Source organism: Dendropsophus ebraccatus, chromosome 8 (genome assembly GCF_027789765.1).
Source record: "Dendropsophus ebraccatus isolate aDenEbr1 chromosome 8, aDenEbr1.pat, whole genome shotgun sequence".
In the NCBI taxonomy this organism is placed as follows: Eukaryota; Metazoa; Chordata; class Amphibia; order Anura; family Hylidae; genus Dendropsophus; species Dendropsophus ebraccatus.
The window spans coordinates 85,965,744-85,987,878 of record NC_091461.1 but is presented as its reverse complement, the minus strand read 5'-3'; the positions used below and the strand labels follow the sequence as shown (position 1 = coordinate 85,987,878).

Sequence of the window (22,135 nt, the reverse complement as noted above, 5' to 3'; positions counted from 1 at the left end):
GCCATAAAACCTTTAATTTTTTTTTTTTAGAACTGATCTTGAGCTACAAATTTCTGAAACAAAAACACCAACAATTTCTAAAAACATTTTAAACATAAAATCACAAGCGTAAAAACATTCAGATCTTGTGCTAGTGACAAACGGTGATTATATTGTCAACATAAGGAATGTGGTCAGCCAGAAATAGAGCATTTACTTGAAACAAGACACAAGTACAGAGACACGAGTACAACTGCATGGGGGCAGCTGTATTGCCAGATGTAACGGTAGCAGTGTGCATGACTGAACCGAAGTGAGGAGAAGACATATTGGTGGGTCTAGGAGGGACTCCCCACGGGACTACGAAGAGAGACTGTGGAAAAAGAGGAAGTGTTAAGTGGAACAGGTTATGTAATGCATGTGCTACTTTCACAGGAGCACTACAGTGAAGGTAATGATCATTACAAATGAATGACACCAGTCACAGGATGTGGCTTCTTGAGCTTTACTGAAGAACAGTACAACTTGAACAGCAAGCAGATTTGAATTTTTGATTTGTACTGCTGACCTCGCTTAACCCCATTAGGACACTGGTCCATTCTGCTATAGTAACAAACTAAACATGACAGTCTTGTAACCACTGCTGGGCAGAAGGAGCTTGATGTTGACCAGTAACTTGTGGGCTCTCAGGGCTAATGTAGAACTCTGTCCAGCTAAGTGACTGTAGAAATAGATCACCTTCCTAGAATCACTACAGTAATTGGTCTAATGTGGTATACATATAATGGCTTCTTGTGTCCATGAGCTTCTCACACGTATTATTTACACCACCAAAACCACCAGCTTGCGGTACTTTTCTTTTTATAATGTCCAGAAACTTCCCCACAAAATCATTTGTTCTGCCTATAGTTGGCACCACTAATAAAATGTAAAATTTAGTGCATTCTTCTGAGCATGTGAACAACCTATGGCTCTTAGGATGACACACAACCAGGCTGTGAACCCAGTATACAACGATGCCATCCAATTTAGCATAAGCCACAGCAGTAAGCCCAAAAATGGCAGCCCTATGTGCAGCAGAGATGTACAGTGTGGTAGTGCAATGAAATATGAATCAGATATACATGGTAGTATATTGTATATGGTAGTATATTGTTAACTAAGGTATAGCAGCGAGTAGGAAAATCTGTTGATCTCAGCTGTACAAATTCCGCTAAGATGGACCTGGTGGACAGAACTCAAAGCTGGGAAAGCTTCAAAGCATTCACAGATTGACACTATATAGGGGCTGCTGCAAAGGGGGGCCTATACTATATGGGGACTGCACAGCGTGTTGGGGGGCTTTACTATTTGGGGGCTGCACAGCAGGGGGGGGTACTATATACGGGCACAGGGGACCTAAGTATTATATGTGCTGCAGCAAGGAGCCTAGACTTTTTCTCTGGTCGAAAGCAAATACAGCACAGGGTGCCATCTACCTTAGGGCCAGCCCTGCTGCTAAATACCTAGAAATTTACTTGAAAGAGAAAACATGGATTTGCTTACTTCCTGGCAGCCAAGCCTCAAAGCCAACGGGTTGACATTTGCAAAAGGAGGTGGAATAACAAATCTAATTTTTTGAATACATATTTTATCATTTGGATTTATTTGTATTCATTTTCTGGCTGTAAAGTTAACAGATGATAAGACGTAAGATCATAAAACCTACATATTTGTTGAGTTTGAGAAAAGCATGGGATGTGTTCCCAGAGAATTCCTAAGTAGCGCCAACTGTAAATTCAGCACCGACTGAAGGGTAACTGTAAAAGGTCTGTGGGTGTACTCTCACCCCTGTAGTACTCATCTTGACCTCTAATGTACTGTATCTGGATGATATAATGTGACACATACAGTAGTATAGAATATACATGAAACTATAAAGTGTCTATCAGCTCTCAGCTGCTACTGGTCAAGAAAGAAATACACATAGAAAGACCATATAAATAGACCCTACCCTCTAACACTATGTGTGAGTGTCACAGTGGAAATAGCTGAAGGTCGTAGCTCATGAAATCAGCACTCTGCACAGAAACACTTTACTGTACTAAATTTAACTCCTCACTATAGATGGGAAGAAAAAGCAGATGGAAAGGAAGCATGCCAGGCTCCCTCCCTAGCCTTCAAAACCTGAGACAAGAGCTTACAACAGGTACAGAATGTGTGCACAGTAAAAGATATGGCATTTGATGTTATATATATATTACATAACAGTAAGAAGAATGGCTTAACGGATAGATGGAGAGCCAATTCATGGAAAGTTAGAGTTGCATGTGTATAACCAAGGACTGATAAGTTCCTTTTTTTTTTTTTAACGTTGAATGGGGTTGTCTCCTCACAAGCCCCCCTTTAACCCCTTGTTGCAATCTGATTCAGGCCACTAGTTGGCTACTGAATCTACTAAATCCTGCATTTCAATACACAGTTCATGTATGTCAGGTTGATCACATGGGACTGTTGCCCTTGCACATGTTAGTTGCCCTGCACTAATTGCTTTCAAAAACCTCTATAAATGCCTGTTTGGGTTTACATTAGATTTGCCCAAAAACTTAGTTTATCAGCATGTGGTATCTGAAACCCCTGGGAAGATAACATGGCTTAAGGCCCTATTACACTGAAAGATTATCGTCCGTATTCGGCCAGTTTCGGCTGTTACTGCCGATAATTGTCCCGTGTAATAGAAGACAACGATCAGCCGACATGAACGATGTCGGCTGATCGTTGCTGTCGTTTGTCTTTCAACATGTTGATAGACAAATGACTGTGATAGCAGCGATCTACTGCCGTCACTTGTGGAATAGGAGCAGCGGCAGCAGACCTCTGCTTTCTGCTATGGGCTGCCCGGATGATCTAATGATCACCCAGGCAGCACCCCCACACCTCCCCGCGGTCTCCCCTGCACTTACGCGCTCGCTGCCAGCGTGTGTTATAGGGGCTTTAGGGGTGAGCAAAAACAGGGTCTGTGAAACCTCGGTTACGAGTTTCAAAACACAGGAATAGCCAGATATTCCTCCTGGGGAGGAAACCCATTGCTAAGGGGGGCCTCCCAGTGGAGAGATCACCAAACTATCCTGATACATAGCCCCTTAAGTCCCACACAATTAGGGAAATACAAGGGTCTAACTCAGTTGGAGTATTGTGACATGACAAGGGAAAACCAAAGCTAGGAATCAATCCACAGACAGCTGCTTCAGAGTACTGCCCTGGTTATTGGGGGCAATGAATAGTAGACCAGTAAAACATGACAATCACTGAACTCAAGGAGATCAGCAACAACATTTTTAAAAAATCAATCAAGAGTCTCTATTGATACATTGCCCCCTGAAAAATTAGAATAAGCAAAAATAGAGTCCACGGAGCCTCAGTTGGGCGTCTTAAAACAAGGGAATAGCCAGATATCCCTCCTGGCAAGGAAACCCATTGCTATGGGGTGCTTCCAGTGGGAAGATCACCAAATGACCCAGATATGTTTTCCCTTAAGTCCCATTCTGTTGCCAGTATTAGGACACAAATAGGGAAATACCAGGGTGGCCCCTTTAGTATCTAAGCCTAACTCAGTTGCAAGTATTGCAACATGGCAAGGGAAAACCAAAGCCTTCCACAGACAGCTGTATGTCTTAGGGATGCTTACACTGGGCCTATGCTGTGTGTTATTTACTTGGCACTCCAGTGCCGAAACTGCACATCAGCTGCTGCCACAATAGGGTTTGTGGGAAGAAATCTTGAAATGCAGCTCATAGGTGGGCATTGCACATAGTTACTTGGCTGATTGGGTAATTTAATCCCTCGATTGGCCAGCCATCTAGTAGTTCCCATCTTCTGGATGAGCAGAGAGTTAAGAGCTCTGTTAAAATCTCTCGGGTCCATTATTGGGTTACGCTACCTGGTACTGTTCTGTGAATTTTATTGTACTCTGGCTGATCTGACCCTGTATATGGATTCTTCCTTAATCTATTTAAAAACATGTTGCTGACCACTGGGTTGGTTGTTTGTCATACATTTTGCTTGCAATTCTGGTCTATCTGGGACTTGTTCTATTGTATGAGGAAATATTCAGTTGGGTGTTACCAATTGGGCTTTTGTTCTTATACTGTCTAAAGCAGCAGCAGGTTCGGCCATCAGTATGAGGTTTACAGGGCTCTACTGACCGTTGGTGGAGATATAATGGAGATATAATGGAAAATCACTGCCAACCCCTTTGTTCTCGGAGAGATAAGCCACCAGTATAGCCACCAGTCTGGCTGTGGCTTACCTCTCCCTTCCCATATATGGAGGATGGGGGGGGATAACTGACAGCTAGACAATTGTTCAGCTATTAGCTATACCAGCAGTGAAGGGACAATATGGGCCCCCCTGTGCTTACTAGGCACACAAAGGGGGGGGGGGGGCAAATAGTCACCTAATCTGTCCCATTAGTACAGGCAGTTTTTTTAACTTCACATGCAAGAAAGGGGATTGTGGGAAAGTGTCTGCCATGTTGCATGACAACAGCAAGGTTGCAGTTCAGAGAGGAAAGCAGGGAGTGAATAGATCCACAGGAAATAAAAATGGTACAGGGATGTAAATTACTTTACTAAAAAACAGCACATTTGTTCTCCTTTACATATATGTATGGGGTACACATCTGAATATACTTTGCTTTGTTACACCACACCATTCTACATACTGTGGGGGTAACTACCTACTATATGGGGAAAAGGAGGGCCTGACTACTATATAAATGCATTGTGGAGGGCCTGACTACTGTATAAATGCACAGAGGAAGGCCTGACTACTATAGGTATACACAGAGGAGGACCTGACTTCTATATAGATGTTAACACAGAGGAGGGCTGACTACTATATGAGGGAACAGAGGAGGGCCTGGCTACTATATAAATGTAAAGTGGAGGGCCTGACAATTGTATAGATGCATAGTGGAGGGCCTGACAACTGTATAGATGCACAGTGGAGGGCCTGACTACTATATAGATGCACAGTGGAGGGCCAGACTACTGTATAGATGCACAGAGGACGGCCTGACTACTATAGGTATACACAGAGGAGGATCTTGGTTTCTATATGTAAACACAGAGGAGGCCTGACTACTATATGAGGGAACAGCGGAGGGCATGACTACTATGTAAATGTATAGTAGAGGGCCTGACTACTATATTAATGTATAGTGGAGGGCCTGACAACTGTATAGCTGCACAGTGAAGGGCCTGACAACTATATAGATGCACAGTGGAGGGCCTGACTACTATAGGTATACACAGAGGAGGACCTGACTACTATACAGATGTACAGAGGAGGGCCTGGCTTCTATATGTAAACACAGAGGAGAACCTGACTACTATATGGATGTGCAAAGGAGAGCCTGACTACTATATGGATGCCCAGTTGGGTGCTTATCTGAGGGTATAGAGGGGCCTAAATAATACATGGGAGCAAAAAGTAGGCACTGTTATACTGTCGTATAGAGAAGAAAGGAAAAGTAAATAACTTAGAGAAGATGACCCCTGTGAGTCAATGGATGTAACTGCACTGTAATCACTTATATGGTGTGCAGAACCTGTAAACCTTGATATCATCTTCTATATGGGTCAGTGTATGGGGGGGATACTGTTCTTTATATAGTGGATTTTATTTAGTAATAGTAATGCGATAGCATTAGTCACTATGTGGTGCTAATTGTGGTGGTCATGGTGTGCTAATAATATTATTGCTGATAATATTGGTCTTGGGATACGGGATTTGGTCAGTAACAGTGTGGTGTTGATATGTATGGTGATAATATATCAGTCCAGGATGGAACCTGGTCAGCATGTGACTTTTCATTGATTCTTTATTGGTGGCCCCAGGATCAGCTCCCCTGTTGGGCCCCAGGTACCCTAGTCCCACCGGGTTTGGCACTGTACAGGGTTATGCAACAGTCGCTTGACTGACCCAGTACCAAGTCCCATTGATCAGGTTATAGAGTTTCACTATTCAAGTATGTTAAAGCGAATGTACCAGCAGTCAATGGAGTCGCATCACAGAGGGTCTCCTCCCACAGGGTGTAGGCCGGGCCACCTCCAGTGCTTCAGCCCTAGCTGGTGCCCGTGAATAGAAAGGCACTGTACGCGGGAACCGGGCTGCGATTTAAAAAAAAGGACCGTTGTGCCGTTGCCATTTTATCCGTGTGGAAAACTTGCTGGTAGATTCGCTTTAACCTTTTGCTTTTGACCTGTCCTCTTGTTCCTGTAGGGAATAAATAGGTGATTGTTGAGGGTCTGATTGCTGGGACCCTCACAGGATAAGTTATAATTAGGTCATTGGTGAATGTCTGACTGCTGGGAACCCAACAGGATAGGTGATAACTGGGTAATTGGTCAGGGTTTGACTGCTGGGAACCCAACAGTATGGAGGATAACTTGGTGATTGGTCAGGGTCCAACTGCTGGGACCCTCAAAGGATAGGGGATAACTAGGTGACTGGTGAGGAAAGGTGTCATACTTTCCTTCATGTTCAATCTACTTCTGGCTTTTACCACATTTTCTGCTGCAAAAAAAAAAATTGCCAACAAATCTTCAGCATATAGAGCTACCCTGGGGGCACAACTATGGGGATGTGGTAATGGAGGCTGCAGCACACATCTCCATCTTTGCTGTCAGCTAATGTATGGGAATGGTCGTCTTATCAATAGTATACTACCTACTTTGGTTTCGTTTGTAAAAGCTGTGCTTAAGTTTTGTTAAACTCCCTGATTCAAAAATCTTTTTCAAACCCGTGATAATCATATAGTCAAACTGCAGAGTGTACCACTGGCTGAATTTAATCTGACTAACTGCGACCAAGAGTTTACTTTTATTTGCTTTTCTCTCTCTGGTTAATACAGTTTCTAAATGAATAGATTGCAGAGGATAGAAAACTCTTTTTCTTTCTGAAGGAGAGCTACTTTGCATACTTTTTCCCAAGAAGCATTGCCTGGCCTGTAAGACTGCATACACCAGCTTTGTGGTCTTACCAATGAACTATCTTATCCCCTCAGACCCACATCAAAGACCTCTTTCCTACCAAGCAAGTAGCTAGATCTGTACTGATGAGAGGCAAAAGCTCTGAAACAGTTGTCTATTTATGGAAGGTATCGTTCCTTTTGATGGAAATTACTGATAAACCTTGAAAACATGTTTTAAGGTTCTAAAGGGGTGGAGCATTGACTTACAGGAAAGCTACCTCCGATACATGGCATTTGTCCATTTGCATCCCAATAGCTTTTTACATGTTGCCAGAGAGAGAATTGTCCACTGTCCTAGCATGCACTAAGCTAGTTTATTCATATAGAAGACTAGATATAATAATAGCATAATGATATCTGCTCATTGTACACTTAGCACCGGGAATATAATAGGCCTGTGAGTAATAAGTGACACCAGGGCCGGGACAAGGAGTAGGCAGGGGTAGGCAATGGCCTAGGGCGCCAAACAGCAGGGGGCGCCACCAGGCCGAACCGGAAGCAGCATACAGAAGCTGATTACATCAGCCCCCTGCGGGAGATACACAGGTCTGTGAGTCTTCTGCTGCTGCTCCACAGGGCCGGGGGGGGGGGGGAGGGGCGGCCTCCGGCTGAAGACACTGCTCTGGCTGAGCTCCCTTTGCCAGGAGGCGTCTGACCTGGTGCAGGAGGCCAGTTTGGGGGAATGTGCAGCATTACACATCCCCTAGGCTCTGGGAGCTGCTCAGCTGTCGGGCCAGAGAGGAGGAGGAGGTGAAGATTGTCAGCCTGCAGACACAGCACATGATGACCAGGAAGTGTCTGCCTGGGCCTCTCCTGTCAGATGCTCATCCCTGCATCATTATCATCAGCAGCAGACCCCTCCATGACAGTCCCAGGACGGAGAGGAGAGAAAGTGCAAGCAACCTAGCTGAGAGGTAGCTGTTTTGTGCCTGTGTATGTGTACAGCGACAACAAGAGTGTGTGTGTGTGTCTGTGTGTATGTGTACATAAGAGTGTGTGTGTGTATACATGAGAGTGTGAGTGTGTGTGTATACATAAGAGTGTGTGTGTATACATAAGAGTGTGTGTGTGTATTCATACGAGTGTGTGTGTGTGTATACATAAGAGTGTGTGTGTGTCACACTGAGAGGTAGCCGTTTTGTGTCTGTGTGTGTGTGTACATGTGTGAGAGTGTGTGTCACACTGAGTGGTAGCTGATTTGTGTCTGTCTGTGTGTGTACATGTGTGAGAGTGTGTGTGTCACTCAGAGGTAGCTGTTTTGTGTCTGTGTGTGTGTGTTTACATGTGTGAGAGTGTGAGTGTGTATACATAAGCATACCTCCCAACTTTTGCAAAGAGCAAAGAGGGACATGTGCGCCGCGGTCCCCATAGCCACGCCCCCATAGCGACCCTCCATAGCCACGCCCCCATAGCGACCCTCCATAGCCACGCCCCCATAGCAACCCTCCATAGCCACGCCCCCATAGCAACCCTCCATAGCCACTCCCCTACAGTCACCACATGCTGCTGACTGAATAGTGCCTTATATAGTATCCAATCCCCCCAAAAATGCCCTATATAGTATCCAATCCCCCATTATAGTGCCCCACATAGTATCCAATGCCCCCATATATGCCCCACATAGTATCCAATGCCCCCATATATGCCCGACATAGTATCCAATCCCGCACATAGTGCCCCACATAGTGTCCAATCCCCCACATAGTGTCCAATCCCCCACATAGAATCCAATCCCCCATATAGGGCCCCACATAGTATCCAATGCCCCCATATAGTGCCCCACATAGTAGCCAATGCCCCCATATAGAGCCCCACATAGTAGCCTATGCCCCCATATAGTGCCCCACATAGTAGCCAATGCCCCCATATAGTGCCCCACATAGTAGCCAATCCCCCCATATAGTTCCCCACATAGTAGCCAATCCCCCCATATAGTGCCCACATAGTAGCCAATCCCCACATAGTGCCCCACATAGTAGCCAATCCCCATATAGTGCCCCACATAGTAGCCAATCCCCACATAGTGCCCCACATAGTAGCTAATGCCCCATATAGTGCCCCACATATTATCCAATCCCCCATATAGAGCCCCACATAGTAGCCAATCCCCCCATATAGTGCCCCCCACATAGTAGCCAATCCCCATATAGTGCCCCACATAGTAGCCAATCCCCACATAGTGCCCCACATAGTAGCTAATGCCCCATATAGTGCCCCACATATTATCCAATCCCCCATATAGAGCCCCACATAGTAGCCAATCCCCCCATATAGTGCCCCCCACATAGTAGCCAATCCCCATATAGTGTCCCACATAGTATCCAATCCCCCATAGAGTGCCCACATAGTATCCAATGCCCCCATATATGCCCCACATAGTATCCAATGCCCCCATATATGCCCGACATAGTATCCAATCCCGCACATAGTGCCCCACATAGTGTCCAATCCCCCACATAGTGTCCAATCCCCCACATAGAATCCAATCCCCCATATAGGGCCCCACATAGTATCCAATGCCCCCATATAGTGCCCCACATAGTAGCCAATGCCCCCATATAGAGCCCCACATAGTAGCCTATGCCCCCATATAGTGCCCCACATAGTAGCCAATGCCCCCATATAGTGCCCCACATAGTAGCCAATCCCCCCATATAGTTCCCCACATAGTAGCCAATCCCCCCATATAGTGCCCACATAGTAGCCAATCCCCACATAGTGCCCCACATAGTAGCCAATCCCCATATAGTGCCCCACATAGTAGCCAATCCCCTCATAGTGCCCCACATAGTAGCTAATGCCCCATATAGTGCCCCACATATTATCCAATCCCCCATATAGAGCCCCACATAGTAGCCAATCCCCCCATATAGTGCCCCCCACATAGTAGCCAATCCCCATATAGTGCCCCACATAGTAGCCAATCCCCACATAGTGCCCCACATAGTAGCTAATGCCCCATATAGTGCCCCACATATTATCCAATCCCCCATATAGAGCCCCACATAGTAGCCAATCCCCCCATATAGTGCCCCCCACATAGTAGCCAATCCCCATATAGTGTCCCACATAGTATCCAATCCCCCATAGAGTGCCCACATAGTAGCCAATGCCCCCATATAGTGCCCCACATAGTAGCCAATCCCCCATATATGCCCACATAGTAGCCAATCCCCCATATATGCCCCACATAGTAGCCCATCCCCCATATATGCCCCATAGTAGCCAATCCCCCATATAGTGCCCCACATAGTAGCCAATCCCCCATATAGTGCCCCACATAGCCAATCCCCCATATAGTGCCCCACATAGTAGCCAATGCCCCCATATAGTGCCCCACATAGTAGCCAATCCCCCATATAGCGCCCCACAGAGTAGCCAATCCCCCCATATAGTGCCCCACATAGTAGCCAATTCCCCCCATTAGTGTGGCCCCAGCGGAAAAAACAATAAACCAGTAACTCACCTGTCCTCCGGTCCCAGCAGCTCCTCTCCCGGCAGAGCGCGCACTCCCGTCATCCTCCGGGGCGGGCAGCGGGGTACAGAGTCACTGACTGTACCGGAAGTGACCTGCAGCCTCTATATGAATTACTTCCGGTACTGTCAGTGACTCTGTACTCCGCTGCCCGCCCCGGAGGATGACGGGAGTGCGCGCTCTGCCGGGAGAGGAGCTGCTGGGGCCGGAGGACAGGTGAGTTACTGGTTTATTGTTTTTTTCGCTGGGGCCACATATATTGCGGGACACGGGGGGCCGTTCCGGGACCGCGGGACAGCACCCCGAAAACGGGACTGTCCCGCGAAATCCGGGACGGTTGGGAGGTATGCATAAGAGTGTGTGTATTCATAAGAGTGTGTGTGTGTATTCATAAGAGTGTGTGTGTGTGTGTGTGTGTGTGTGAGTGTATATACTGTACATAAATGTGTGTGTATATATGCATAAATGTGTGTATGTGTGTATATGCATAAATATATATACATAAAAATATATGCAACTGGGGGCAGCACACAGGGGATATATATACAACTGGGGGAAGCACACAGGGGATATATATACAACTGGGGGAAGCACACAGGGGATATATATACAACTGGGGAAGCAAACAGGGGGTATATATACAAATGGGGGAGGGGGGGCGCCATTTGCCTTCTCTGCCTAGTGCACCAAAATTCCTCGTCCCGGCCCTGAGTGACACGACATATTTTACTGTCATGGATCACATTTGAAAAACTTTTGCCAAAGTTGCCAGGCCCATTAGTCCACTACTATTAAGATGTGGGCTCATTTTAAGCAATGTTTATGTATGTTAGGTTTAAAAAATGTATTACCAAGGGGCACAACATATTTTGCTGTCATGCAGAAATCTTGTCCTAGTGGCTAATATGTTTGTAACGCCTGGAGTAGTGGATCCACTGGACCGTCACTAGCGATGGCACTAACCTCACCAGAGAGCGGAGTCTAAGGGGCCACTGGTTTTCACCAGAGCCCGCCGCAAGGCAGGATGGACTTGCTGCGGCAGGCGACCCCCAGGTCGCTACCCCTGGCTTGGTTGCTAGTGACGGCAGGCGAGGCGTGGCAGGAGCAGTAGGCAGGAGATGGTGCTGGCAGAGGTCTGTAGGCGTAACCGCAGGTGACAAGCTGAACACAGGAGCAATAGTGTAACAGAGGAGCAGGAACCAGGAACAAGGACTAGGGACCAGGTAGCGGACAGGAATCAGGAACAAGGACTAGGGACCAGGTAGCGGACAGGAATCAGGAACAACAGGGAGCTGGGCCAAACGCTATGGAAAGCATGTAGAGGCTCCAACACCTGGAAGGGGGCAGGGCTGGAACTTGTAGGGTAATGATTGACATACAAGCCAATTAGGAGCGCACTGCCCCTTTAAATCTGAGACAGCCGGCGCGCGCGCCCTAGGAGGCGGGGACGCGCGTGCCGGCCAGCACAGTGACGGACAGGAGTGCGGTGAGGCGCCCCCCCCGGGGCCGAAGCAACAGCAGTTCCGGGTCCCTGCATATGGACACCGGCTGCTGCAGAAGTGGGAGAGAGGGTGCAGCGGCGGTCCGGAGCACGGGACGCCGCCGTGGCCCTAACAGTACCCCCCCCTTTGACCTCCCCCTCTTTCTGGTCTTCAAGAATTCCTTGATGAGATCCCGATCCAGGATATTAGATTCGGGTTCCCAGGATCTCTCCTCAGGAACAAAACCTCTCCAGTCCACTAGGAAGAAACGTCTTCCTCTGACAGTTTTCATCGCTAGGATGTCTTCAACAATGTATACGTCGTCAGAGACGGCTTGTGGAGTGGAGGACGAAGCTTTACTGGAGAATCGGTTGAGGACCACTGGCTTCAAGAGGGAGACATGGAAGGAGTTCGGGATTCGCATAGTAGGGGGTAGACGGAGTTTGTAGGTGACTGGGTTAATGCGTTTTAGCACTGAGAAAGGACCAAGAAATCGAGGACCCAACTTGTAGCTGGGAATCTTGAGACGGACATACTTGGCCGAGAGCCAGACTTTGTCACCTGGGAGAAAATTTGTGGCAGGTCTCCTCTTCTTATCAGCCTGGTCCTTCATGCGTTCAGAAGCTTTGAGTAAGGACTGTCGAGTCTGTTCCCAGATCGACTGAAGGTCAGAGATCAATTCCTCCACGGCAGGAACCTCAGATGATGGAGAGAGAGGCAGAGGAGGACGAGGGTGATGCCCGTAGACCACATAGAAAGGAGACTTGCCTGTGGAACTCGAGTCCAGATGGTTATAAGAAAACTCTGCCCATGGAAATAGATCGGACCAGTTGTCTTGGCGGCTGGAAACAAAATGACGTAGGTAGTTACCCAGGATCTGATTGACTCTCTCCACTTGCCCGTTGGTCTGGGGATGATAGGCAGATGAGAAGTCCAGCTTCACTTGGAGCTGCGAGCAGAGTGCACGCCAAAACTTGGAGACAAATTAAGAGCCTCGGTCGGACACAATGTGAAGAGGAAGTCCATGCAGGTGGAAGATGTGTCGGAAGAACAACTGAGCCAGACAAGGAGCAGAGGGTAGTCCAGGAAGGGCCACGAAGTGAGCCATTTTAGAGAAGCGGTCAGTCACCACCCAAATGACTGTATTGCCCGTGGATGGAGGTAGGTCCGTGATGAAGTCCATCCCTATGTGGTGCCAGGGACGGTCTGGGACTGGCAAGGGCAAAAGTAGTCCGGCAGGTCTTTGACGGGGTGACTTATTCCTGGCACAGACTGCGCAGGAAGCCACAAAGTCCTTGACATCCTGAAGGAGATTGGGCCACCAGTAGTGACGGGAGATCAATTGCCTGGTCTTTTGAGCTCCTGGATGCCCGGCCACCAAAGAGGAATGACCCCACTTCAAGATGCGTTTTCGGAGTGCGGGGCGCACATAAGTCTTACCGGGAGGCAGTCTCTGCAGAGTAGAAGTGGCAACTGGTACTAGGCGATCGGGAGGTATTATGTGACGAGGGGATTCCTCTTGCCCCATGACATCGGATGCTCGGGATAATTCATCAGTCTTTATATTCTTCTCGGCTGGATGGAAATGAATGGTAAAGTTGAACCGAGAGAAGAAGAGGGACCACCTGGCCTGCCGGGGATTGAGGTGTTGAGCCGATTGGAGGTAGAGGAGGTTCTTGTGGTCCGTGTAGATGTTAACGGGATGTCTAGCCCCCTCTAGGAGATGACGCCACTTCTCCAGTGCCAACTTAATAGCCAGGAGTTCACGGTTTCCAATCGTATAGTTCCTCTCGGCAGGGAAGAAAGTCTTTGAAAAGAACCCGCAGGTTCTGATCTTGTCTGATGTGTCCCTTTGCGAGAGGATGGCTCCTGCGCCCACAGAAGATGCATCGACTTCAAGAGAAAATGGCTTGGAGACATCCGGACGGACTAGAGCAGGAGCAGAGGCAAAGGCAGACTTTAGGCTATTGAAGGCTTGTTCGGCCTCTGGAGGCCAACGTCTGGGATCCGCCTTCTTCTTGGTGAGAGCCACTATGGGTGCGACCAGGGTAGAGAAGTGAGGGATGAACTGCCGATAGTAGTTGGCATATCCAAGGAAACGTTGGATAGCTCTAAGTCCCACAGGACGTGGCCACTGGAGAACAGCTGAGAGCTTGGCTGGATCCATCTGTAGGCCCTGGTCGGAGACAATGTATCCAAGAAACGGCAGGCTGCGCTGAAGGAAAACGCACTTCTTTCACTCGACTGGACAGGCCCTTTTTAAAGGTGGCAATTAGGGCGGCCTCATTCCAGTCTAGTTCTGCAGCCAGGGTGCGGAACTGGATGGCGTAATCACCCACGGAGGATGTTTCTTGAGATAGATTAAGGAGAGTAGTCTCAGCCGAAGACGCTTGGGCAGGTTCCTCAAAGACAGAGCGGAACTCAGCCAGGAAGATTCAGAGATTAGCAGCAACAGGGTCATCACGGTCCCACAGCGGTGTGGCCCAAGCCAGAGCTCTACCTTCCAATAGGCTGATGATGAAAGCCACTTTAGAGCGCTCGATGGCAAACTGACTGCTTAGAAGTTCAATATGCATAGTGCATTGAGTCAGGAATCCTCTGCACAACTTGGGGTCACCTCCATATTTACTTGGGAGAGCCAGTCGTAGTTTTGAAGAGGCTGCAGGAGGTGAAGACTGCTGAGCTGTGGTATGCTGCTGTACGGCTGCAGTTAGTTGTTGGATCAGCTGTGACTGTTGCTGGATCTGTTGAGCCTGTAGGGCGACCACTCGGGCTACTTCACGGATATCAGGCACCTCGCCGGGATCCATGGTTGGAGCCTACTGTAACGCCTGGAGTAGTGGATCCACTGGACCGTCACTAGCGATGGCACTAACCTCACCAGGGAGCGGAGTCTAAAGGGCCGCTGGCTTTCACCAGAGCCCGCCGCAAGGCGGGATGGACTTGCTGCGGCAGGTGACCCCCAGGTCGCTACCCCTGGCTTGGTTGCTAGTGACGGCAGGCGAGGCGTGGCAGGAGCAGTAGGCAGGAGATGGTGCTGGCAGAGGTCTGTAGGCGTAACCGCAGGTGACAGGCTGAGCACAGGAGCAATAGTGTAGCAGAGGAGCAGGAACCAGGAACAAGGACTAGGGACCAGGTAGCAAACAGGAATCAGGAACAAGGACTAGGGACCAGGTAGCGGACAGGAATCAGGAACAACAGGGAGCTGGGCCAAACGCTATGGGAAGCATGTAGAGGCTCCAACACCTGGAAGGGGCAGGGCTGGAACTTATAGGGGAGTGATTGACATACAAGCCAATTAGGAGCGCACTGCCCCTTTAAATCTGAGATAGCCGGCGTGCGTGCGCGCCCTAGGAGGCGGGGACGTGCGTGCCGGCCAGGACAGCGATGGACAGGAGCGCGGAGAGAGGGTGCGGCGGCAGTACGGAGCACGGGACGCCGCCGTGGCCCTAACAATGTTTCAGATAACACCTGAAACATATAATATAATATATCACAAAACGGCTGGTGTCAGAGAGGATCATCCTGGCTGGTACTGCAGTACTGGCCAGATGATCTTGACTGCGGGGAATTCGCATGCGGGCGCATCCATGCACGCCCGCATCTGAATTCCCCGCTGCATACAATGGAGCGTGCGGCCGGAGCTGCACACTCCATTGTGTGCACTGACAGGTTCTCTGCGGCCACTATTCAGCGAATAGCGGCCGCAGAAAACTGACATGTTTCTTGGGGCGCCGCTAGGGATCCTGGACGGGATTCTTTAGAAGGCAGCACTACGTAAGTTCCGTGGTAATCAACGGCCGTGATTATTACCAAACTTACGCAGTGGGAACATGGCCATATAATGTATGTTTCACCATCATCTAAACAGTGATTCAACAGGAAATGTGGGAATTACTTGTGGGGGATCAGATTTTTTAAATCTTAGAATAGCACTTTTAAATGCTATATTTATCTTCTGGAATATTCCTTTAAGAATTTAAGAAAGCTGTTGTTAATATTACTGATATTTATAATAATGTATTTGCTTTGCAATAATATATAACATGCCCTTTTCGCGTATGTTGTGAAAATGTGTTGTAAAAAAAATTAACTGTTAAATAATGGAAATCTCATTGAGTTTAATTTATTGTTCTTTTCTACTCACAGGAAGGACGCATTAGAAAAACCAGAGCATTTCATACATCTCCAGATTAAAATAAAATAATTTGCTGACATGCTTCGCTACAAAAAGCATAAGAAGCAAAATGATGGCCTAGGAACAATGGATGACACAGACCGGGAGGTGAGCAGTTTCACGGACCGAGCATTTAGGAGTTTATGCGTTGCAGAAGAAGAACTATTCAATGATGTTCCTCATTTACCCTCCCCCATTAGAGAAATGCCACTCTCAACAAAGTACCACCTAGGAATTTTCAATCTGTCAGTCAGAAAAACCCAGCCCTTGGCACAGTTACCCACAACTCCACGCCAACGTGGGAAGTGGGCTCCAACATTCCAGCCTTTGCTAAACTATACAAAGGTAGGTTTGAACGATGTAAAGACCAACAACAAATTATGTGCCCCTGTGCCAAGAGGTTATAAGCAACGCTCAAAAGTGTCATCATTAATAAGGACATTTGACAATATTGAAAATGAGATACCAGATGACTCTCTTTCACATGCAAGACTTCTTTTCTCTAAAGGCTCTCAAAGGGACGTGGTAGAAAGTCCTGTTGGGGAGGCTGTGGAAAAAAATGACATTAATGAGCCAGTGCTAGAATCTATCAATCCATGTGATCTTCAGCTTAGTGAAAGTCCCAGTATACACAGGCGTACTGCTAGAGAAGTTTTCTTGGAGTCCCAAACGGAAATGTGTTCTCGGCTTTCAAGGTCTCCATCGGGTTCTCCAGGGTCACCATTAGCTGACCAAGTTAAAAAAGCCGGAAAGCAGAGGGATGCCCTACGAAGGACAGCTTTTCTACATAGTGAACATAGTGCCTTCAAATCTTGGAGTGACATCAGTAAGAGAATGGTTGGAGGTGATGAAAGTGATAGCTCAATACCAGGGACACCTCCTCTTCCAAGATCAGCAACCCCTTGCTCACCTTTACTTCAAAGAGCAATGCCTGGCATAAGGGCAAGAGATGGTGGACTAGAATTAGGTTGGACATCTCCTGCTTCTTCAGTGTCTAGCAGCTATGATGCTAATCAAATGCTAAGAACTGTGCCTCCACTTCCAACCAGAAGACATACAAGACAAAATAGAGACTCTAGCCACAAAACTGCAAGAACTCCAATAAATGCAAGAAGCCATGATGGGATTAAGCCAGATGAAGGACAGCCATCAACTATGGAGCAAGGTAACTGGATGAATAAAGTGAATGCATCTAAATCACCAGAGCAACCCGGTCATGAAGCACTTCCTAACAATGAGGTAGTGATAAGTAATGCACCCCCATCTTTTACAAAAGAAAATGAGGAAGTCCAAGCAAAGACAGCTTCCAGGCAGCAATTAGAAATGTCTGAAGCAACAAGCAAAGAAGAAATAAAGGAACCAGAGAAAGACAAGCCACCCCCCGGAAGAATAAAAACATTAATACAGCAAATAGAAAAAGAAGTCGTTAAAGATATGGTGCCAAGTCAACCGACAGAGAAGAAATGCAGCACTAGAGAATCACCAAAGGATGAAACTGTAAATGTTCCCACTACACTGCAAAAATCTCCCCCAATCTCTAATACTATATCTAGCAGCAAAGATCTTGTACCCCCATGGAGAAAAACAAAAAGCAGTAATAAAACTGTAGCCGAGAAAAAGATTACCGCAGCTCAATCCCATGAAAATATGCCTGTCGGGAAAGAAGAGGTTCCAGAAGAAAAACCATCGCCTTTCAACATCTCAAACCTTTTAACTCCCGTTATAAGAAGGAAAAACATTCAAGAAGCTTTAGATGAAAACATTGTAATGACCCCCACAATTCCTAATACAGCTAAAGAGCAAGACCAAAAAGAGAGCAACTTGTATCAGAAAAGAGATGATTATAAATCAAGGGCAACAAGTTTACTATTTAACTTAAAAGACATGAGAAAAAGGGTCAAAAGCACATATAATCCAGCCATTACAACAAGAAATGGCTATGAAAGTAATTTGCTAACAGATGTTAGAATGCAGGAAGGTGTGTCCAACAATATCCACTTACCGGACAACAGTAAATCCATTTACGAAATTGAAAATTCAAATCAAACTGATTTTGAAGAAAATGTAAGTTCCATAAGGGAAACAGAAATCACATGTGATCTACCTATTATTGAATCTGAGAAGTATTTATCCTTAAGTCCCATGGATCACATCACAACACTTCAAAATGGAGAAATCTATAAGGATGAAGGACTATCAGATGCAAATTGTATGCATGAGGAGAATGCGGCCTCTGTATGTCCCGTTCCTAATGACAATCACATAAGGAAAGAAATGGATTATCCTTTACCAAATCTTTACGGTAAAGCAGATAGCTATATAGGTGGTAAGCAAACAGAGTATAGTGAAGAGTTATTAGCTTGCATAAAAAACACAGAAGTCCATCCTTTGCCAAAAAGAGAAAATATAAGAGAAGAAATTAAGAGTAACGAATGTATAAATGGTGTAACCAATCCATCCCCTTGTGTTATAGAAGCCAGTATTGAGAATTCTCCAAGACAAAGCAAGTGTTTTGCCTCCCAAGAGATTGAAAGTGAATGCATTGTTGAAGATTATGAAAGTATAAAGCAGGTTGTTAAAGATGATGAAACGCAAGACGTTTTACAGTATTTTGCTGTTAATAGTAGCAATGGGGTAGATGTAATAGAGAGCAATGAAAAGTCTAATGTTCTAGAGTGTCAGATTGAGAGAGAAGAAGGCCAAGAGATATTGATAGATGAAGAGCCTAGAGCGGAAAGTGCATGTGCTGAGGAACTAAGAAGGCCATCGTCCATTACACCTTTTAAACCAAATCTATTTCTCTTAAAAGACAATAAAATAAAATCTTCTCCAGTTACAAAATCAGTGAGACTTCCCCTTTTCAGAAGTCTTTCTGAAGATTGCCTGGTCTTTAAGAAGTTAGATGATAATGTTTCATGGAGGTTTGGAGACCTAAGAGATGCTAGAGAAAGTAAAGGCATGAGTACAGATATACTCAACACACAGAATTTTGATATAAGTAATGTGAGTAAACATCAAAAGCACCAAATAGTAAGTCCTACATCTAAGACTCCAAAACAAGATGCCAAAGAGCATAATAAAATTAACGCCCAAAACGAAGAGGCAGGAGACCGGGCACTATCTGATGCTATCATTGTGACTAAAGGCAGTAGGAACAAGAATTCACCATGTCTAGAAGAGTCCTTCTTTCATCCAGTTGAAACATGTGTCTCTGAAGTACCAGGGCCATCACCAGAGTGCAACACTTTTGTTCACAATGTAAGCGAATCAACGAAGGAGCAAGTAAATGGAGAATGTGGTTCTCCTTATGTTGATGCTCAAGATAAAATTTATTCTCCTACTGATAATGAACTCTTGCACTTTGAGGATAGTGTTGGTTTTGTAGAAGATATTGCCTGTTCCACCATAACAAGCCCCATGTCAGAAAGTGTGACTTGTTCCATTGTAGCCAGCCCCATGTCTGTGAACACACAAAGCTCTGGCTTCACTACAGCACTTTCCACTTTAGAAGACATACCAAGTCCACCATCAACAAGTGTTAATACAAGAAATGGAAAGTTTAATTTCTTGCCACCTGAACGAGTCATTCACACAGACTCTGATCCTAAAAATTTTGACATACCAAAACCGGAAAAGGTATCTTTTCCTGAATCGCAGAGGGTAAATGCAAAACCTCCAGCTGTACCCCCTAAAACAGAAAAAGCATTACGTCGTGCCAAGCGTCTGACCAAAAAACGTAGAAAGACTGAGATCCCTCAAAGGGTACAAGATGGCAACTTTCAGGAATCTGACATTGTTTCGGATGTTCCATCACCTGGCAATGTTACTCCGACACTGGTTACACCACTATCGCATGAAAAGTTATTGTCATGCAGGTCCAGAACTTTAGAGCAGGATGACTTAATGTCCGAATCCTCAACTCCATCACTTCCACTTACCCAGCGTAAACTTCTTCAGGACCCCGACTCCGGACAGTACTTTGTGGTCGATATCCCTGTTTGTTTACGTATCAAAACCTTCTATGATCCTGAAACAGGAAAGTACCTGCAAATGTCCTTACCGACATCAGAAAGGCAAAGTCCAGCATTTGAAAGGTCCAGCAGTCCATACGTAGGGTATCCCGGGCTAACTCCAGTACCAGTTTCATCCATAGCATCCCTTAAAGGAGCAGCACACCTTCTGAATCATGATAACATAAACACTTGTGAAAGAGAAAGTGTATGGAGTGAGGATTCTTTAAAAATGCACGATTTCATAAATTGTGATTCCCATGACCAGAGAATGACGGGGACTCCACTAAGCATGGACAGAATTACAAGTAGGAGCTCAGATATTATCTCAATGAAGGATATAGATGACTTTGCTATGGAAGCAGTTTTATGAAATTTCTAAAAGTTAGGAAAAATAAAAACCACAAAAACCTTTAAATATTGTTAACCTGTTAAGCCTAACATTGTACAGCCACTTTAATTCCACTTGAACATGATTTGGCTTGAAGCAATGCTGCATAGAGTATAAGTGACAGTAAGGCATAAACAGCACGTGTGCACACAGTGGATTATTGGACTATTTACACCAAGCTCTCAGGTCACCAAAATTACCCAGGAGTCTATGGTAAATTGTATTTTCTGCATTATATTACATTCGTCAAACAATATGCATTTTGTGTTTTTATAAAGTAAACCTTTTGTGACTTGGCGCTAAGGATGAGGCCCCTTCCTCATAGACTGTCCACTTTACTATAAAGTTCTCGTGCATTTTTTGAAAATTTGTTTTTATCACTCCAGCACTGGGGCAAACCTACAAAAAAGTATGCTGCAAACATGTATTGAGATAAGTAGTGTATATGTATTGTATGTTTACAACCATACAATTTCTATGCAGATAAAATGGATTGATTTTCGTTGGATTGTGCTTTTTGAATCACTGTCACTACAGTTTTGTTGCATAGGGTATGTTGTGTTGCAGATAAACTCAGCACAATAAAGTTTCTATGAGATGCTGTCCTGAGTTAGTAGTGCAGTCTTCATTCTCTCAGTAAGTCTTTCCAGTATGGTATAGCCTTCACCATCTAGCTTACCAATAAGTGTCTGTTGTCTTTCCAGTAGCCAGGTTAAGTACACAGAGACGTGCTTCACTCTCCAGTGAATATAAACAATATCCAACTGATTTGCTTCATTATAGTCCTTTGAGTGAATTAGTTAGCTGGTCATAGAGTGAAGTGCGCCAGTGCGTGCTTCACCCAGCATATCTCATGATTGCAGTGAGACTCAGTGTGGTCTTTAACATGAAATCTGTCACCAGAATTGCTGTAATAACTTTTTTACACTTACAGACCAGTGGCGCCTCACTGAATTTTATCCACCACCCCATTCCCGTTATATTCACGTTTTTTTGTATATGTTTATTAGCTGGTCTAGTACACTGAAGATGGGCCCAGTGCCCCCAGTGCACCACTTTATCCTCCCATTGCTTTTAGGTTCCATCCTGGATGTACATGAATATAAATGAAGCATATCATAGATGGGAGGAGATATTGATGCACTGGGTCACTGACCCCGCCACAGTGCGCCAGACTTGCTAATTACCTTTTAACCTATTTTGACATAAGGCTGGGGGTACAGAGAAGGCTTACAACATGAGCTGGTGATCCAATATACTCACCGGGCCAGACCTCAGCGACATAATGACGCTAATCCAATTCGGTAGTTGATTACTAGGGGTTCAGCAGTCCTTAGTAATCAAACACAGATTACATAAATCAATGCAGTACATATGTATTGCATTGATCTCTATGAGCAATCAGTGAATTGCTCATAGAAGGGGGACTACAAATTAGTATGAAAAAAAAGTAAGTTTTTTATTAATATGAAATCCCATCCCTTAATAAAAGTTGAAATCTTCCGCCTTTTCTCTTATTTATAAAGAAAATAAATAAATAAAATAAACATGTTCACTACATCGATCACATTGGACACTTGCATGGTTATAGGGGACGGGGACAACAG

General features: G+C 45.8%; 1 protein-coding gene across 3 annotated transcripts in view; it reads left to right on the top strand.

Annotated features, from left to right (window-relative positions):
* C8H10orf71 (chromosome 8 C10orf71 homolog) overlaps positions 1-20,907 on the top strand; it is a 68,144-nt gene extending 47,237 nt beyond the window's left edge. The window contains exons 2-3 of one of the 3 annotated variants that reach the window (XM_069980829.1): positions 2,086-2,167; positions 16,100-20,907. In XM_069980829.1, coding sequence (XP_069836930.1) covers positions 16,167-20,510 — 4,344 coding nt within the window. In that variant the 5' untranslated portion in view covers positions 2,086-2,167; positions 16,100-16,166 and the 3' untranslated portion in view covers positions 20,511-20,907. Of the gene's footprint in view, positions 1-2,085; positions 2,168-7,740; positions 7,909-16,099 lie in introns of those variants that run through there. The other 2 variants (XM_069980830.1, XM_069980828.1) reach the window with 2 other exon arrangements.
* The last annotated feature ends 1,228 nt before the right edge of the window (positions 20,908-22,135 follow it).